Source organism: Trifolium pratense, linkage group LG2 (assembly GCF_020283565.1).
Source record: "Trifolium pratense cultivar HEN17-A07 linkage group LG2, ARS_RC_1.1, whole genome shotgun sequence".
Taxonomy (NCBI): Eukaryota; Viridiplantae; Streptophyta; class Magnoliopsida; order Fabales; family Fabaceae; genus Trifolium; species Trifolium pratense.
The window spans coordinates 46,977,596-46,997,094 of NC_060060.1; the positions used below are offsets into that span (position 1 = coordinate 46,977,596).

At 30.3% G+C, this 19,499-nt stretch overlaps 1 protein-coding gene across 2 annotated transcripts; it reads left to right on the plus strand.

Annotated features, from left to right (window-relative positions):
• Positions 1-12,019: 12,019 nt before the first annotated feature.
• LOC123905921 (probable transcriptional regulator SLK2) lies at positions 12,020-17,914 on the plus strand. Of its 2 annotated transcripts, none has more exons than XM_045955726.1 (10): positions 12,020-12,180; positions 12,989-14,091; positions 14,354-14,485; positions 14,769-14,820; positions 14,929-15,143; positions 15,232-15,300; positions 15,747-15,847; positions 16,237-16,330; positions 16,422-16,491; positions 16,616-17,914. In XM_045955726.1, the coding sequence occupies exons 2-10, from the start codon at positions 13,138-13,140 to the stop codon at positions 17,566-17,568; spliced, it is 2,640 nt and encodes an 879-aa protein (XP_045811682.1). In that variant the 5' UTR covers positions 12,020-12,180; positions 12,989-13,137; the 3' UTR covers positions 17,569-17,914. The 2 variants fall into 2 exon arrangements, with proteins under 2 accessions (XP_045811682.1, XP_045811683.1); XM_045955727.1 differs by lacking the exon at positions 12,020-12,180 and adding an exon at positions 12,191-12,313.
• Positions 17,915-19,499: the final 1,585 nt, after the last annotated feature.

The window sequence follows — 19,499 nt, forward strand, 5'->3', positions numbered from 1 at the left end:
ACATTGTAAACCAAAAAAAAATTAATAATTAGTATGAGCTTAGCTCAGTTGGTAGGGACATCGCATATATTATGCAGGAGCCGCTGAGGTTCGAATCCGGGACACTCCACTCCACTTATTCAATGTGGAAGTTCAAGTCACTAAGCTATTAGGAAAAAAAATTAGTATAAAGTTTTTACCAAAAAAAATAGTAAAGTTTATTAATTTGTTCTTATCAATTTTAATAATATTTTAATTAATAACTAGTTTAAAGATATGTGCATTTGCACAGGTCCATTGATTTTAATTCGATATTTAAGTTTATTATTATATTAATGTAGAAAATTTATTTAGAATAAAATATTTAAATCTACTACTAATCTATTATCTATTACTAATATATTTAAATCGATTACCACCAAAGTTACTAAATTATCCTTATTACTTTTAATCACGTTGCAAGTTTTATATTCTTCATTGTAATTTCACTAAAAGAATATATAAAAAAATATAGAAATATGATATGCTTAAAAATAGGAACAAAACATAGTATAGATAGTAACAAAACAGAACAATCTATACATAAAAATAGGAAGAAAAAAACAATAAAAAAATTATAGAAATTTTAGTCAATAAAAAAATTATGGAAAGTTTAGTCAAATAAAAAAAATTATAGAAAAAATAAGAAGAAACCGAATAAAAATAGGAATATAGAAATAAAAAAAAAATACTCTATAAAAAAAAACATAAACAATATTTTTCATCAAAAAAAGAAAAGAAACATAAACAATTACTACAAAGTTTACTACTTAACCATTAATGATAATGCAATAAAGTTAATTACTATCAAACTTACTAAATTACCCAAGATATATAATAAAATTTTTAATTTTTAATTAAAAATATACATTGGACCGTTATTTGTACTGAAACATAAAAAATTTAATAAATAAGTTTACAACAAATAATAAACACAATAATTCTACTTATATTTTAACAATATTATATAACAAATTTTAAATAAATTTTCTACATTAATATGGTGAGAAACTCAAATATTGAATAAAAGTCAACGGACTCGTGCATACCCGTGCGAATGCACGGGTCTTTATACTAGTTTGTTATAAAATACCGTTGGATAAAAGTGAAACTATTGTGTTATTTTTTCTAAAACTTATTTATCCGGTTTTTTATGTTTTAGTAACAAATAATGGTCCCGTATATATCTATTACTAATATATTAAAATCAATTATGTCAACAAAAAAAATATTAAAATCGATTACTACGAAAGTTACTAATTTATCCTTATTACTTTTAACCACGTTGCAAGTTTTATATTCTTATTTCACTAAAAAAAATATAGAAATAATATAAAATAAACACAAAAAAAAAATTGTATGCTTAAAAATAGAAACAAAACAGAACAATTTATACTCATAAAAATATCTTTTCTTTAAGTTTCAAGTTAAAAGTTTCAAGTTGGTCCCTTAAGTTTGGTCCTAGTCATGTTTCATGTCATTTTCTTTTAAGTAAAAAAAAAAACAAAATTAAATGATAAGAGACCAACATGAAACCTAAAATAAACATAAGAGACCAACATGAAACTTAAAATAAACATAAGAGACCAATTTAAAACCTAAAATAAACAGATGGACTAACTATTGCAACGGAAGAAAATATAAGGAACCAACTTAATTAAAATTTTTAAAAGATAAGGGACCAACTTAAAACATAAAATAAAGATAAGGGACCAAAGGTGTAACTAAACTTTTATATTAAACTTTTTATTTTTGACTTAATTACAATTTTATATTTTATATTAAACTTTTTATTTTTGACTTAATTACAATTTTGATCCCATTATTTTTTCATTCATAAAATTGATTTCCCTATTTTAAAATCACACACTTTTGGTCCCTTATACACTGTTCAAACTGTTATCCAATAAAATAATGTCTTATTCCACGTCACCCCATTAAACGGATTTACTGTTAACGCTCTTCCTTCTCCGTTAATCTCTAGACTAGATAAAAACACTGTTACCTTATCGTAAAAGTGTTAAAAACTTTAGCAATGTTGTGAATAATAATATGTAATGAATGTCCATTATTGTGTAGGTTTTCTTGTCCCCTAAATGTGTCCTATAAATAGGACCCCTTTGTTACAATGTAAAGCACACCTTGAATAGAATAATACAATACTCTATTCCTTTCTCCCCTTCATCTCTTTTCTCCTCTATTCTTGTTATTCTTTCTAATGTTTAGAAATAGTTCATAACACGTTATCAGCACGATAGTCTCTCCTCTTTCATGAAAGGTATAGCAACCATGGGAAGTGACAATTTTATTTTATGTATGATTTTTATTCTATTTTTCAGACCATATTTTTTTTCTTCTTTTTTTTATATTGATTTACAGCCTACGATCCAGAAGTATCGTGGTGAAATTTTTAAAATATGAATCCTGAAGATTCATAGTATGATGAAATTTTAAAATATGAATCCTGAAGATTCATAGATATAAGTAAAATGAACATCTGAAAGATTGGATAAATAACTGATTTGATATGTTATACAGTTCTTGAACAATTTAAAAATCAATTTGTATTTCCCACGAATTCCTGAAGAATTCATTATGGATACATCTTTGAAGGATCGTACAATTAGATCTATTATATATATTCTTGAAGAACTTAAAAATTCAAATTTTGTTCTCCATGAAATCTTGATGAATTCAATTGTGACACATCCCTGAAGGATGTAGAAAATATTTGATAAGATCTATTATAGAGTTCTTGAAAAACTCATGAAGAATTCAATGTTATATGCATCCCTGAAGGATTGCATAAATAATTAATTTTACATTATAACGATGCTATATAGTTCTTGAAGAAATTCCTCTATATTATTCTTTATGAATTCCAGAAGAATTCAATATACATGTTATCCCTGAAGGATAGCTTTATCATTTTTAGTACCAATTTTATATTTCTATAATTCATGTGTATTGCTCATGATCTATACATGAGATGTTGTTGATAAATAATTTGAATTTAGTGTTTATCATATTGAAAGGTATAAACAATCAAACATATAATCGTATGACTATTTATTTTTCATGTACGTTACCTATCAAATGACTATGTTGTTATGGTTTAGCATCATCATAAGCTATTATGGTTTTAACTTTCAAACTTCATGTATGTTACCTATAATTATTTTTCTTCAAGACCAATAATTTAATTCCTTTAAGAAATAATATAATAATATATTAATAGTTATATGTTGTAGCAATTCCTTTAAACAATTTCCTTATTAGTTTTGTCACCATCTAATGTATAAACATACTATAAGAAATTCTATTTAACTTTGTTAACTATGCTTATATCTAATTTGCTTGATTTTATTATTTGATGATATTATCAATAAAAAATGAATGAAAAATTATTTCCAGAAATGAATGAACTCCGACCCACTGATGTTACTCCGTTCCCAGAAGTGAATGTAGCAACACATAATTACCATGGACAAAATTGTGGTCATGGTCGTGGTAATAGTCATGGCTGTGTTAATTTTAAAAGTTCGGCTTCTCACTAGAAGTGAAAAAATGACAAGAATAAAAAAAAAAAGAGGCCGAAAAAGTGGGCAAATTAGCAAAACTAATGAAAATATATGTGATAGTTCCCGAAGAACTAAGAAGAAAAAGGGAAAACCTTAATATTGAAGTCTTTTTGAATGATTGCTCAAAGAATAAAATTTTCTTGAAGAAATTATGAAGATTATTGTGATCATTATATGAAGATCACTTGTGATATAGTTCTTGAAAAGCTAAAGCTTTAATATTAGCGCATCTTTGATGGATTGCTCAAAGAATATGGATTTTCTTAACCAATATTATGAAAGATTATAAAATTGTGTTTTTCTCTAGCCATTCTGAATAGAGATTTGTTGTTGAGTTCCTGAAGAACTAATTATTTTTACAACATGATTAAAGTCCATATGATCTATTTTATCTTAGTATAAATTTGACCAAAATTAAAAGAACAATTATGTATGTGTCTTGAATATGCTCCTGAAGTAGCAAACTTATGAAAATAATTTCAAAAATATTTGATGAATCATATTTTAGATTGGTACAATTTCAATAATTATCAATTGAAATGTGAAAGTTTTTACATGATAATTCGACTTTATTTCTCGATGTACAACTTAGTAAGATCTCTATCTATCTATTTAATATTTTACTATGAGGTATACTATTATTATTCCCTATGAAATATATGCCTAAGAAAAAAGTTACATTTAGCTTTTTATACATTAAATTTTGAATTTATTTTATGGTGATTATGTTTTCTTAAGCTTTGAATACAATTATTTTTTTAATTACTTATAATTACAATTCGGTTACAGTTTGTAAATATAAACTGATTTTAATTATTCCGGTTACATATTTAAATCAATTGATTGATTTTAATTTTAAAAATATTTTAATTCTTACTATATTTCAATTTCTAATTCTACTGAAATCCACATAAAATTTTTTTGTTAAACTTTATTTTTACTCTTTTAATTCTCATACAAATAAATTATTACTATTTTTTTATTGTGTTCCACCGAAAAGATTTTTTTGTAGAAACATATTTGTTTAGCTTGAAAATATTCATCGATACTACTATTCATGAAAAGTTAAATTTTATATTTGGTAGTACGAAAATTATTGAAGACTCCAGAAGAGTCAATGCATTGTTATATCGAGAAATAAAGTTACGCTTTGCCAATGTATAGTATATTTTTAAGTCTTAAAGAAATTTTTTATGTTTGAAGGATATTCGCATAAATGAATATCATATTGAAACAAGAAACGACGGAGATATTTTATCTCTATATTACGAGACATATTATCAATTTTTGTCTCTAGTTTGTGGTGTACTTATGATATTAGTGCAACTTAAGCACATGTTCAAGTAAACCAGAAGTTTACAAATAAATCATATTAATTTGGTCATTGGCAAGATCAGTTGGGTCATTTCTGGTCTATTATGATGCGAAAAATTTCTATGGATATGTATTGAATGGCCAGAAGTTCATTCAATCTAATAATTTTTATGTGTTACTAGTTCCCAAAGGAAGTTGATAAATTAAGTAAATGAGCATCTTTTATTTTTTAGAATATATATAAGGTGATATTTGTAAATCAATACACCGATCATGTGGACCAATTAGATTTCTAAAATTTGAATTGATGATCAACCAAATGGTCACATGTATGTTTGTTATAAACTCACAACCAAAAGTTTGTGAAATTATTTTTAAGAGATCATTTTATATATATTATTCTAGAAAGTATTTGATAAATATCACATATTAATTGAAATTTATACCGAACATCTTGTGAAATATGTTCATACAAACAAAAAAATAATGGACCTGAAGATCCATTCTAAGTTATAGTTGGGAACACTCAAACATGTATGTTGAGATATTGAATAGCATCATGCCAACAAATTATTATATACATAAGCTCTCCCCTAATTTATTTGAATTTTAGTTTATAAACCTAATTTCCCATAAAAACATTTTTGGATGTGTTGGGTACGTCTCAATTGCTCCAATATAATGCATTTAAATGGGTAGTAAAAGAATATTGGGAAAATAATTTTTATATGAATCTCTAAAGTGAGCCAATAATTGGAGATTTTTCACAGCTCTATAGGCTGATTATCAATTGGTGAATTAGTTTTCCCAATATTAGGGGGAGATAATAAGCAGCTAAAAATATGAACTAGAAGTTCAATTGAAATGTTTTGAAATAAATTAATAATTGTTATTTTGATCCTCTTAGAAATCAATATGAACCAGAAGTTCAAAAGATAACTCATTTGCAAAGTTTATGAAATCAAACAACAGCTGCTAATGCTCCAATAAAAATGAATGTCCCTGTTGGACAATCTAATATTGCAAATGATTCTTAACCACGCGTGAAGCATGGTAAGCAAATCGGTTCCAAAGATAAAAATCCTCAAATAAGAAAAGGAGCTAAAAACAAAGATGACCCGAGTGAGGATATGAAAATAGTATTTGACTACATAATTAATTTTCCAGTTCCGGAAGAACTTATCAGGTACCTGTAATTTACGAAAATATAGAGATCTCGACAAACTATGTCATGAATGGAATACGATGGAACCGAGATGAAGTCAACGTTGACAATATTTTTGCACATAATAAAGCGCTATATGTGATAGAAGACAATGAGGATCACGTATCAAAGTCTATTAAAGATTATAGACAATGAAATTATTGATAGACACGATTGATACAATATTAAAGTAGCTTTGCAAAGCGAAATGTTTTTGGACCAGTAGTCCATTTCATCTGCAGATGGAGATAAATCGACATGAATAAGTTTTCAAGAGAAAAATAATGAAAACAAAATATTTAGAGTTTGAATTGTTATTCAAGTATATTGATAAATGTCTATCATTGAGTTTCAAGAAGCATATTCACCTGAAGTGAATTCAAAAATTAATTAAGTTGAGTAGCATATGAAATACTCAATTCATGTGAAATATGTGTTTTAACGTATTTGACTGGCTCACTTGATAATGATGATCCTTGAAGGATTTAGTTATATTTGACAATGAATTTTTTATATCTGAGGCTTATATTAATGATAAAATATCATCTAGACTCCTGAAGAGCTTATGAGATATTCTCATTTAAATTTATAATTTAAGTAAGATTATATAGCAAAAGTGTTAAAATAGTTTGACATTGACAAATCTAATTTGTTGTATACTAAAAAATGGTTGCAATGTCATTTGATGTGCCATGTCTCAAGAAAATGATGAACAATTTAAATTGGTCTTGAAGTACCATATCTTAATTCAATTAAGCACACTAATATATTTGCTATAATTTCGTAGCATTTTTATTTTTGCCTATTCATCCAACCCAAATATTGAAGTAAAGCAAAACATACAATTATTTATACTTTAGAGAAACAACAATATCATCCAATCATGTGAAGATTTCAGCACTACATCAAGCAAAGTTGAGAAGACATTTTTGTCGAGGTCTGTAATTCAACATATACAAGAAACTTGATGTTTTTATTACAAAAGGATGGTTCATGCAACAATTCAATATGAAGATAATATCGGACACACTGCTAATTTGGAGAAGAACATAATAAAGAAAATATGTCAAATCTTTCAACAAAATCAACTTCAAGCAAATCTTTTGAGGAACTAGCACCGAAGATTATTTGGTTTTTTCATCTCATATATAACTGTTTTTATGAGGGGGAGACATAAATATATATGTTCTGCACTCTTTTTCCCTTCACCATGGTTTTGTCCCACTGGGTTTTCCTGGTAAGGTTTTTAACGAGGCAGTTCACATATAAAGGATGATATGTACTCTTTTTCCTTCACTAGGATTTTTTTTTTTTTCAATGGTTTTTTCTCTAGTAAGGTTTTAACGAGGCATATCCTTAATGAACATTCAAGGGGGAGTGTTGTGAATAATAATATGTAATGAATGTCCATTATTGTGTAGGTTTTCTTGTCCCCTAAATGTGTCCTATAAATAGGACCCCTTTGTTACAATGTAAAGCACACCTTGAATAGAATAATACAATACTCTATTCCTTTCTCCCCTTCATCTCTTTTCTCCTCTATTCTTGTTATTCTTTCTAATGTTTAGAAATAGTTCATAACAAGCAATACTTAATTATTAAATTGAAAGATCATCTGCAGAATTTAATAGGAAAACTACAACCACGTTGGTTGATTTCCTCTTGTATAACTAAAACAAGAGTTAATTTAGTATATAAATAAATGCAAGAAAAGTAAAAAAGGAACATAATCAATTTAAGCATGATAAGATCTAATTAGCTAAATCAATGGTTGGAAATAAAAAGAGAGCTTAAAGCCAACATATATGCAAAAGGGTCGATGGGTTATTTTGTGGTAATTCTAAAGGTTTTGATCAGTTGATGATTTATCATTAGAACAATAGACCTACGAGATTCGATGGTTCTCATTTAGACAAAAATATCCAATGGTTCACATTTAGACAAAAATAACCGTTGATGTTAAAAGTTAACAGCAGAGACTAACTTGACTAATCCAAAACATTTTTTTTTCTTTGAAACTTAAAATTTATTTAAAAGACCAAAATATTAATTAAGCTTAAATTAAATCACCATTTTTAAGTATAAAAATCTGATGGAGGGGACCAAAACTAAGTGACTTTAAAATAGGGGACCAATTTTATGAATAAGTAAAAATAGAGGGATCAAAACTGTAATTAAGCTTTTATTTTACTGCGTCCTTATAATTTTAACATTTAATAAAAAATAACAATTTGTAATTTGCATATTTAATAACCGATCCAAATTAAACTACACTAAACTAGATCAAATTTGATTAGTTTTTTTAAGTAGTCATATAAAACCGAACCACGAATAATTTTATTTTTTGATTGGACGAGTTTTTGCCTAAAAAATTATCCAACATGTACTGCTGACATGCCTAATTAATATATTCATGACAACTTAAAATAAGTTTCTCGATTTCATGCGAGATGCATGAATCGATTTCCACAAACTCAAAGTTTCATTTTTTTAGTGCATTACATCGTGCTTTTTCATTTAAACCCTTTTTTTATGTAAAGTCAGGGGCGGAGCTCCCTTAGAGCTAGGCAGGGCCGCGACTCATCCCAAAATTTCCGATTTTAATAGGTATATATGCTGAAATATTTTTGCCAGAGGCCATGGTTGTGTTATACTCCCTCTGTCTAAAAATATAAGAACTCAATCACCACTGCACACATGTCAATGCATAATTTTGATTACGAATATCTTTAATTCTCTATTAGTAAAAATTATAGAAATTTGATATTTTAAAAATATTCATCGAAACAAATCAAACAAGATCTTATATGATAATATTTATATTTATATATTTTTAGCAAAATAAGGTCAAAACAAAACATATGAATAGTACATTTAGTCAAATGAGTTCTTATAAAATGAGACATATTATATTATGTTCACTATAGACCCAAGCAATTTGCGCATTCTGGCGGTGGAAGCCGCTTATATATTCGTTGGGGTTAGGGGTTCGAATCCTCCTTTTAAAATTTCTTTTGCATTTTTGCTACATTAATTAATATCCTAAAGCATGTCATACCTGGTTTGTAAGCTTGAGTATGACACCAACCATTATTATCCATTATTATCCCACAATCAACATATAATATTTTTTTTCTTTTTAGTGTTGATCAAAATATAATTTTAATAGTCAAAATTTACTCTAAAATTAAAATTTTATTTATATTCTACATAAGTAAAATTTTAAAGTAATCTAAAATAATTTGATGTGATTGAGATCTATTAAAATTAACGGTATTTCAATAAAAATGCATAAACATTTAATCTTAGTGATTCTCAATAACATATTAAATTTGTGTAAAATTTAACACAAATGATTTATATAATATAAAATTTGTATTCATTAAAGCGCTATTGAGTAGTATAATATATTACACCATATATATATATATATATATATATATATATATATATGACTCCCATAAAAAAAATTCAAACTCGTAACGGCCCACCCCGAGATTTTTGCCTAGCTCCGCCACTGACGCAAAGCATTCTCGTAATAGTTTTCCTCGAAGATTCATTCGATGCATTTCATGTAAGAAGCTCATCTAGATCACACTTTTTTATACTCATTTCTTAGTGTGAGGTTGAAAAATGGGAACTGTGAACATTTTCTTCGTTGAATATTCATATGTAAAAGTGTGGATCTTTTCATTCCTAAAGTGAGGAAAATTTAGGGTTTAGTTGGTTTTCTCAATTTAAGAAGAGTTTTCTTCAACTTGAGGTATTAGGTTTTCGATCTGGAGATTGTTTTCTTAAGTTTTTTGGTTTTTGGGGTTTCTCTTGAAGATATGTTGTTCTTCAAAGTATAACAAGACCCTCGAGAATTTTTATTTTTCACATTGATTAATAGTGAAAGAAACTGTTACACAAACTGTGTGAGATTGAGAAAGGGAAACTTTTCTTCGTTGAGTATTCATATGAAAAAGTGTGGATCTTTTCATTCTTAAAACAAAGAAACGTTAAGGTTTAGTTGGTTATCTCAATTTAAGAGGGGTTTTTTCAATTTGAGGTTTTTGGTTTTCGACTTAAAGATTGTGTTCTCCAAATTTTAGATTTTTTAGGTTTCTCTTGAAAATAGGTTGTTCTTCAATAAGACTCTCGAGGATCCTTAATTTTCACATTAATTATTAGTGAATGAAACTATTAAACAAATTGTGTGAGATTGGGAAAGGGAAAGTGGAAATTGTTTCTTCGTTGAGTATTCATATGAAAGTGTGTGGATCTTTTCATTCCTAAAGCGAGAAAACTTTAGGGTTTAGTTGGTTTTCTCGATTTAAGAGGGGCGTTCTTCCATTTGTGGTTTTGAAATTTATTTATTCAAATATTTGGTTTTTCAGGTTTCTCTCGAAGATAGATTGTTCTTCAAAGTGTAATAAGACCCTCGATGATTCTTTATTTTTCACATTAATTAATAGTGAATGAAACTCTTACACAAATTGTGTGAGGACTGGATGCAGATTACACGAGAAGATATGTGATCGAATCAATATAAAAATACCGGTGTGATCTTCTTCAACCCCCCTCTCTTTAAATTTTTGCATTTTATAGTTTTCATGATGTCTTTATTTTGATATTTGTCTGAAGTGTGATCATTGATTTGTTACAAAAGTTCAATCATTCATAGTTGTATGATTCATGTTCAATGACATACTATAAATTAGATTAGCGGCTTTTATTTTTCTGTCACAATTTAAATTTCTCAATTGTATAATTAGATTTTAAAACTACATATCTCACTAGTATTTTTTTGATGCAACATATCACTCTACTCTAGTATGAATATCTCACTAGTATTTTTTTGATGCAACATATCACTCTAGTATGAAAACATATCATGTTATTAAAATCATGATACCGATATTTTTGGTAGGCAATCAAAGGAATGAAACATTACTTTCCCTAATGATTTGTTGGGGTTGGCTTATTTTTGAGCCGTGGGTCGGCTTGCTAGGGAATGAGAATGAATTCTGGAATTGGATCAATTATAGGATGTGAGAACTCATATTTGGGGAAAAATTATTCGGTTTGTTTCAAGTGTGAGTGATTAAGTTTCACATCGACCATGAATGAGAAAATATTGAATTTATAAGAGATGTGACTCATTAACCCAATGCCTTAAAGTTTTTGGTGGAAATGTGACGTCTCTCTTGGAACATTTGACCCGATATTTCTACGAGATCTCCAAACTCCTCCAACATATAACTTTCAAGTAATTATAGATCAACATGTAAATAATTATAGATGAAAATGTAAATATCCACCACCATTGTGTTAAATAGAAATATAAAATTATTGAAACTCATGTATATTGTAGTTATCGTTAGTATGACGTGTATATTCACTGTTGATCTGCAACTAATTAGAGAAGAAAAAGTATTTTTCAGGATCTTGATACAAGATGTATGACATATATTTACATGTTTTAATATATCTCATGAATAGAGAAAATAGAACATGCACTGACAATACAATATAGTTTTATATTATCATTTGAATTTTATCAGATATTTTCGAAATAACATAAAAAAACAAAACAGAATATAATTCGATGTAAAGAGTTTCTCCCCCTATGGAAAGGAAGAAGAAGAGTTTCTTTCTCCCCAACAAAAAATCTTCTTAAAATAGAAATAGAAATTAACACAAAAATCTAGCCTTCTTAAAATAGAATTAAACAAACCTAGCCCAATAGAAAACCGCCACGTACACAAAATCAATATCCTTAGCGTAAAACTTCGAATCTATCACCGACTAAGCTAACAGAGATTAACACTGTCGACACGTACCCTAATTTCAACCGGTCATAACCGGTTAACATGAAGTCATAAAACCGGTAAAAAACAGTCACATATGTTTTCATTACCAGTAACTACTATATATACCACTCTCTCTCATTACAATCACATTCTCTTTACTTTCTCTCACTGTTTTTCATTTTTAATTATTTTATTATTATTATTATTATTTGTTCATTTTGTTTTCAGAAAGCGACGTTTTTCGCTTTTTTCAGCTCAAGGTTTCGATGTAAGTAGCTAACAAATTTGGTTTCATTCTTATTTGTTTGTTCAATTTTACAATCATTGTGCTTGTTGATCGTGTTAAACATTTTTTGTTAAGTGAAATTGTTGATGTTGTTGGTTGGTTTATGAGTTTAAAGGTTGTTTTTTTAGTTGTTTGATGATGATTTGGGATTGAATTGGTTAGATTTTGGGATTATAAGTTTTGGAAATGGGAATTGGGGTTTTTGTTATTTGATTTTGGGTTTTAGGGTTTTGAATGTGTGTGTGAATAATTGAGATAGTTGGATTTCTGGTAATGGTTTTATTTTAATTTTGTTTGAGATTGTTGGCTTGAGAATTGTTGTAATTAGGGTTTGTTGAATGAAATTGTTTGATTGTGAATTTGTGATTTTCCTTTTGTTTCAAAGTGTTGTTAATTATTGTTCAATTTTGATGTTTTTGAAAAAATGGGTATATTGTTCAAAATCAGATATATATATGTTTGTATTTATTTATTTGAGTTTTAATTAGGGTTTGTTAAATGAAATTGTTTGATTGTGTGAATCAGTGATTTTCCTTCTGTTTCAAAGTGTTGTTATTTATTGTTCAATTTTGATGTGTATTTTTTTAAAAGATGTGTATATTGTTCTTAAGCAGATATATATGTTTGTATTTATTGATTAGAGTAAACTAGTTAGTTTTTGATAATTGGGTGAATTAGTTTTAGATCAACTGTGTATATTTCTCTGTTTTGTTTGATCTTTATTAATAGTTTGTACTGAGTTGAGGAGAAAATAACAATTTTGAGCATTTGGTTGCAAATGTGTTTGTAGGTTTGTGAGAAAGGTTGTAATACATCAGTGGATTTAATCCTCAATCTGCATGTTACGTTGAACTTGTCTATTGTTTGAGGATATTTTGAATACCAAGTCTGGCTTACGATAGCTACCTTGATTCCAATCACCAAGGGGGCATACCTCCCATGGCACCTTCTCGGGTAGCAGGAGGTTTAGCCCAATCATCATCAAGTTCTGGAATTTTCTTTCAAGGAGAGGGGCAGTCACATAATTTAGTCAACTCTCACTTGAGCTCATCTTTAGTCAACTCATCTAACACTGTTCCTGGAACTGGTCATTCCAACCTTGGTCCAGTTTCTGGGGATATGAATAACGCAATTTTGAATAGTGTGGCAAACTCAGCACCAAGTGTTGGAGCTAGTTCTTTAGTCACAGATGCAAATTCTGCACTCTCTGGTGACCGCCATATGCAAAGAAGTGCTAGCATTAATGGTGACTCATACTTAAGATTACCTGCATCACCTTTGTCATTCACATCAAATAATATTAGCATTTCTGGGTCACCTGCAATGGATGGTTCCTCTGTAGTACAGCAGAATTCTCATCAAGATCAGAATGCTCAACAATTGCAGCAGAATCAACAGAAGCTGCAGGGTGCTTCAAGTACTATGCATTTGCCTGCCTCTCAAACTGGCTCATCTTCGCACCAAATGGGTGCACAAGTAGCAGGATCTTTCATTCAAGATCCAAATAATATATCCCACTTGCTGAAAAAACGTAGGGTGGATATCAAACAAGAAGATATAATGCAACAACAGGTAATACAGCAGCTTCTTCAGAGACAAGACCCTACGCAATTCCAAAGTCGCAGTCCACAGTTACAGGCTATGTTTCAGCAACAGCATAGGCTTAAGCAACAACATATCTTTCAGTCATTGCCGCAGGCCCAGCGAATACAATTGCTGCAGCAGCAACAACAGCAGCAGCAGCAACAACAACAACAAATGCAGAGGCAGCAAATACAACAACAAATGATGCAGCCCTCAGCTGGTGTTAAGCGTCCACCTGATAGTGGTGTTGGAGGTGTATGTGCCCGTCGATTGATGCAGTACCTCTATCATCAAAGACAGCGACCAAGTGTGAGTTTTGTTTATTTGCTGCATGTGAACACTTGTTTGCACGATTTCTTTTGTCTATGCAGCACCAATGCTATATGATTTATAGATGTTCAAATCTGTTTTAGATGCTATATATCATGTGTTTATATGAAGTTTTGTTTCAAGCATCTGTCCTTCTATATGAGGCATTAGTATAATTTATCTTAACACATTTTTAATGTTTTGTTACTACTGAAATCTTGGTTAGGTACATAACTAAAATTCAATTGATCTGTTTTCTCAGGATAATAGTATTGCATATTGGAGGAAATTTGTGGCTGAATATTACTCTCCCCGTGCAAAGCAACGGTGGTGCTTGGCATTATATAGTAATGTTGGACACCATACAGCTGGCGTTTTACCGCAAGCAACTACGGTCAGTTTCTGCACTTCTGTTTAATCCCTTATACATTGTTCCTTGAATAGGATAATGCTGTAATGTTTGCTAATGGTAAATCTTGAATTCAAAGTTTTTATAGATTGGATTAGGTTATCATCATGTAATTGTTGGTAACTTCTAAGGATACCTGTATACGAGAGTTATGCCAAAAATTATGCTTAGTATTTTTGTTGTTTCTCGTTTTTGCTCTTTTCGTCTGTTGTGGTATTCCTGACTCCTTGACATGTTGATAATCTGATATTGATATTTATTTTTTCAGCATGCTTGGCAATGTGATATATGTGGAACTAAATCTGGAAGAAGGGGATTTGGTAAGGAACTGTACATATTATTTTTTTCTATCAACTGTGATTATGGATGTTTCTTTATTTCTGATAATGCTAGTCTAATAATATCTGCATTCTGGATTTGTTTAACAGAAGCGACTTATGATATACTACCCAGACTTAACGTAGTCAAATTTGGTGGTGGCGTGATCGATGAACTTCTGTTTTTGGACTTGCCGCGTGAAATAAGATTTTCTTCTGGTTTGATGATGTTAGAATATACAAAAGCAGTTCAAGAGTGTGTGTATGAGCAGCTCCGCGTTGTTCGTGAGGGTCAGCTTCGTATTGTATTTACTCAAGACCTGAAGGTTATAGATCTTAACTGTATCTAAACATATTTACTTTTTGATTCTTTTGTTTGTATTATTGACAACTGGGATTCTTGATAATTTGCAGATATTTTCTTGGGATTTCTGTGTAAGGCGCCATGAAGAACTTCTTCCTCGAAAGTTAGTTGCACCACAGGTATATGATTTTGCATGTTATGTTGGGTGTAAGATGGTGCAAGTTAACTGAATATATTTCTGTGAAGTAGCTCGCCATTTGCCACCACTTTCTCTGTCCTGTGCTATTAGATATATATTCTTGATGAAACATTGTGCTATGAGATTTAAAATGAACCAATAACCATAACCATTCATGATTGCTCCAAATATTTTGCCAAGCATCTATAACTATATTGGAAATCTCCCTGAGGTGGAAAGTGCTACCCACCTTAACCAGGAAGAACTATAAATGATGGAGCTTCTTCTGAAACTCTTGGAGGCACTGAGCACTCGTGTCATCTTTCTTTGTCACCTACTTTATGAAGATAATCTTACACTAACTACATAATTATATCTATTTAATTGGAATGATAGTGTAGAGGTATTATTTTTTAATATAGGTCTTATAATTTTAACTTTTTACAGGTCAACCAATTAGTTCAAGTAGCGCAAAAATGCCAAAGTACAATTTCTGAAAGTGGGTCAGATGGGGTTTCTCAGCATGACTTGCAAACAAACAGCAACATGTAAGTTAATTCATGGTTGTTCCTCACTGATTTACGTATTTAGGAAAGATTCTTGCTCAGGTTCACCATTTTTCTTAATTGCATGATTTATATGAAGATGTTGTCATCTATGTTTAATAATGCATTCTGTTTTTTTTTTGCAAGAGAATCGGATAAGTAGCCACCGAAAACTATTGTTTCTCCATTTTATAATTTGTTCTTTACAGAATTAATTTTGTTTTATAGTACATGCAAATGTGTTTGAAGTCATACAGGGTCAACTAATAGGAATAATGGATTTATTGTTACTTTTATTAATATATAGTTTGTGTTCTTGAGTCAGGTTTGTAGAGGTGAACTACTAAAATGTTACTGAACTAAGGTTTAAGATAATTTTTCTTTTGCATCAGGGTCCTAACTGCTGGGCGTCAGCTTGCAAAGAGTTTGGAGCTACAATCACTAAACGACTTGGGCTTTTCAAAAAGATTTGTGAGAACTTTGCAGGTAAACTGTTAAATTGTATTTCACCGGGAAACCTTGATATTTTTTTTGTTTATATAATATTTAATCAAAGCCTTCTTTTATGTTTTCACAGATTTCTGAGGTTTGCAATAGCATGAAAGATCTAATCGATATCTGTTTTGATCACAATGTCGGAGCAATTGGTAATTTTTGTTGTTTTTATTATTTGTTCTCAATTATATTAAGTTTTAGGTGTTTGGAAATTTGATGCTAATTAGCAATAGCCTTTGTTGCTTTCATGTTTATTAACATTACATTTTCCTGCAGAGAGTTTGAAAAATTATTCTCAATTTTCAACCTCGTCAAAGCACCAAATGCAAAAGATGCAGGAGATGGAACAGGCAGCAAATGCTCAAGGTCTCCCACCTGATCGAAACACACTTAATAAACTGATGACATTGAATCCTGGATCTAACAATCTTATAAACAACAATCACAATATGGGCAATCGTGGTACTTTGTCTGGGCCATCACAAGCTGCTATGGCAATGTCCAATTACCAGAATCTTCTCATGAGACAAAACTCGATGAATTCAAGCCCCAGTTCACTTCATCGAGAAGGGTCCCCTTTTAATAACTCGATCCAGAGTCCCTCATCAGCTTCTTTGCAAGGTGCTGGTGCTGCTGCTATAATCCCAGGCTCTATGCAGAATTCACCTCACAACAGTAGTGGTGGTTTCTCAAACCAACATCTAGCCTCACAACAGCAGCGGCAGCAGCAGCAGCAGCAGCAACAACACCACCTTCAACAGCGCTCGTTAAGTGCAAATAATTTACCTCAACAAAATCACTCGCAGGGACCTCAAGGAAATCAATCACTGCAACAACAGATGATCCAGCAACTACTGCAGGATATGTCAAATAACAACGGGGGAGTGCAACAACAGTCTCATAGTGGACCCATTGTAAGTGGGAATATGGCAAAGAATAATTTGGGTTTTGGGGGACAAACTCCACCCACAGCTGGAGGAGGCTCTGCCAGTGGTCCAGCAAATAATGGACCTGTTTCAAGGAGTAATAGCTTCAAAGCTTCTTCAAACAGCGACTCTTCTGCAGCAGCTGGTGGAGGCGGCAACAATGGATTCAACCAGAGAGCATCTGATATGCAGCAAAATCTTGCTTTGCAAGATGTGGCTTCGGAATTTGGCCATGAGTTTGCGGATAACCCCTTCTTTAACAGTGATCTTGACGATAACATGGGTTTTAACTGGAAGACATGACTGACTCGACTCGTCACTGTGATTGGTATTTCTTGTTCAATTGTTTTATCTTATCTTATTATATTATCTTTGTACAGAGGATACTTAGTTTCTGCCTTTTTTTGTGCTCATTTTCTTGATGGAACTTGTCATGACTGTTACTCCAGTAGGTGTTTTAGAGGGATTTTATTTGAGGGTTGTTTTTTCCTGGCCTGCAAGTGTAAACTATCAGTACTTTAACCCGTGCAACGCATGGAGAGATAATTGTTGTTTGGTTGTATACTTATTGCCTTTTCATATTGAAAAGTTGGTGATGTAGACATAAAATTTTGTGGAATACTATATAATTGTAACTGTCGTTATTTAAGAGCATTTGAATGTTAGCAACAAAAGGTAGCATTTTGATTTTAAATCATTAATGAATGATTTTGCTAATTGCATATATCATGAATGCTTGCATTCTAGCCTCTGCAAGTAATAAGGATGTGATAATAATATCCCTTTTGTGACTCAATCAATTCTCACCCTTGGCAGCCGCAGTCATACAAAGTATTTGGCAGATTCTTCAACTGATAACTTTTGATAATATAAATCTTTAGCATAGGCATGATAATAAAACCCATATCCGTGGGTACCTGCCTGTCCGCCCTGATTTTGACGGGGAAAATCCGAGTGACTAAGTTTGGGTTTTGGTTATTAACTCTCTAGTTCACGCCTTCTCGGGGAAGGGTCCTTGAATTACTAAGCTTATTGTGTATTTTGAATGGTTAGTTAGTCTATTACGTATATTGGTCCCTTTGGATTCCTCATGTGGCCTCCACATGCAACATATTTTTTTAGCAATGCTGATGATTTTGCTTTAACGTTGAGTCTTTTAAGTGGATTTAAGTGGGCCCCATGTGAATTTTTTTTTCTTTTCAAATTGGGACCATGTGTACAATTTAACATTTAAACATATATTTATTTAAGATTAAAATATTTTAAATTTGTTCACATAGATCTTTTACGAACAATGCTCACTTCTTTTTCAAACAAGACCGAAATGTACTGAAAACCATATATATATATGCTTACAAAAATTGGTGTCAATTTTCCTTTTACCTGAACTCTTTCAAAATATTTTTCATTTTTTTACTTCCACTTTTTGACAATATATAAATGAAAACCATATGTAAATGCACTTTTATCCTCTATTTTGTTTAAAATGTACTTTCAATCTCCTCATTTTTTTTTCATTACATTCAATCTCTTAATTTTTAAAAATATTTTTTCGGTCCCTCTATTATACAACTATTGGGATTTATTTTGTTCCCCACAAATTTTTGATGAAATGACACTCTCATTAACGACGTGGTGTTTAAGAGACATTAGTGACTGGATAAAATGTTTTCGTCATCACCACTTTATTTGCATGCCATTTATATTACTTAATAATTATGTTTGATATTTTTATTCTCTAAATGACTTTCTCATCAATTTGATTCTTAAACTATTAAAATCAACAAAAAGGTACATAAATTATTCTCCTCCAATTATATAGTCCTTATACTATTAAAATCAACTAAAATGTCCTTAAATTATTCTCTCATTTAACTATTTGGATTGTGCAAAAAACATCACAACAATTTATCACTTATTTGAAATAAAATGAGTTGTTTATCAAACATAAATAATATAAATGACATGAAAAGAAAGTGATAACCAAAATACTATTTCATTCAAGTCACCAATGTTAGTTAACTACCATGTCGTTAATGAGAGTGTCATCTCATAAAAAATGGCGGGGATAATAAAAAATGGCTGAATGCATGGAAGTTGCGAGTAGGTTCAAAATTGACATTGATGTATGTGACTTAATGGAAAGTGGGTGCGGGAAACATGTCTTAAATCAAAGTATATGTGCAACTGCAGATATTAATTCGGGAAGTAATTGAAATTTAAATGGTTAATCT

Excerpts from the sequence above, each read along its gene's own strand:
- LOC123905921 (XM_045955726.1), top strand. The coding sequence starts at position 13,138 with ATGGCACCTTCTCGGGTAGCAGGAGGTTTAGCCCAATCATCATCAAGT. Across the intron at positions 14,821-14,928 it reads ATCTGGAAGAAGGGGATTTG|AAGCGACTTATGATATACTA; the intron begins GTAAGGAACTGT and ends TTTGTTTAACAG. Across the intron at positions 15,144-15,231 it reads TATTTACTCAAGACCTGAAG|ATATTTTCTTGGGATTTCTG; the intron begins GTTATAGATCTT and ends GATAATTTGCAG.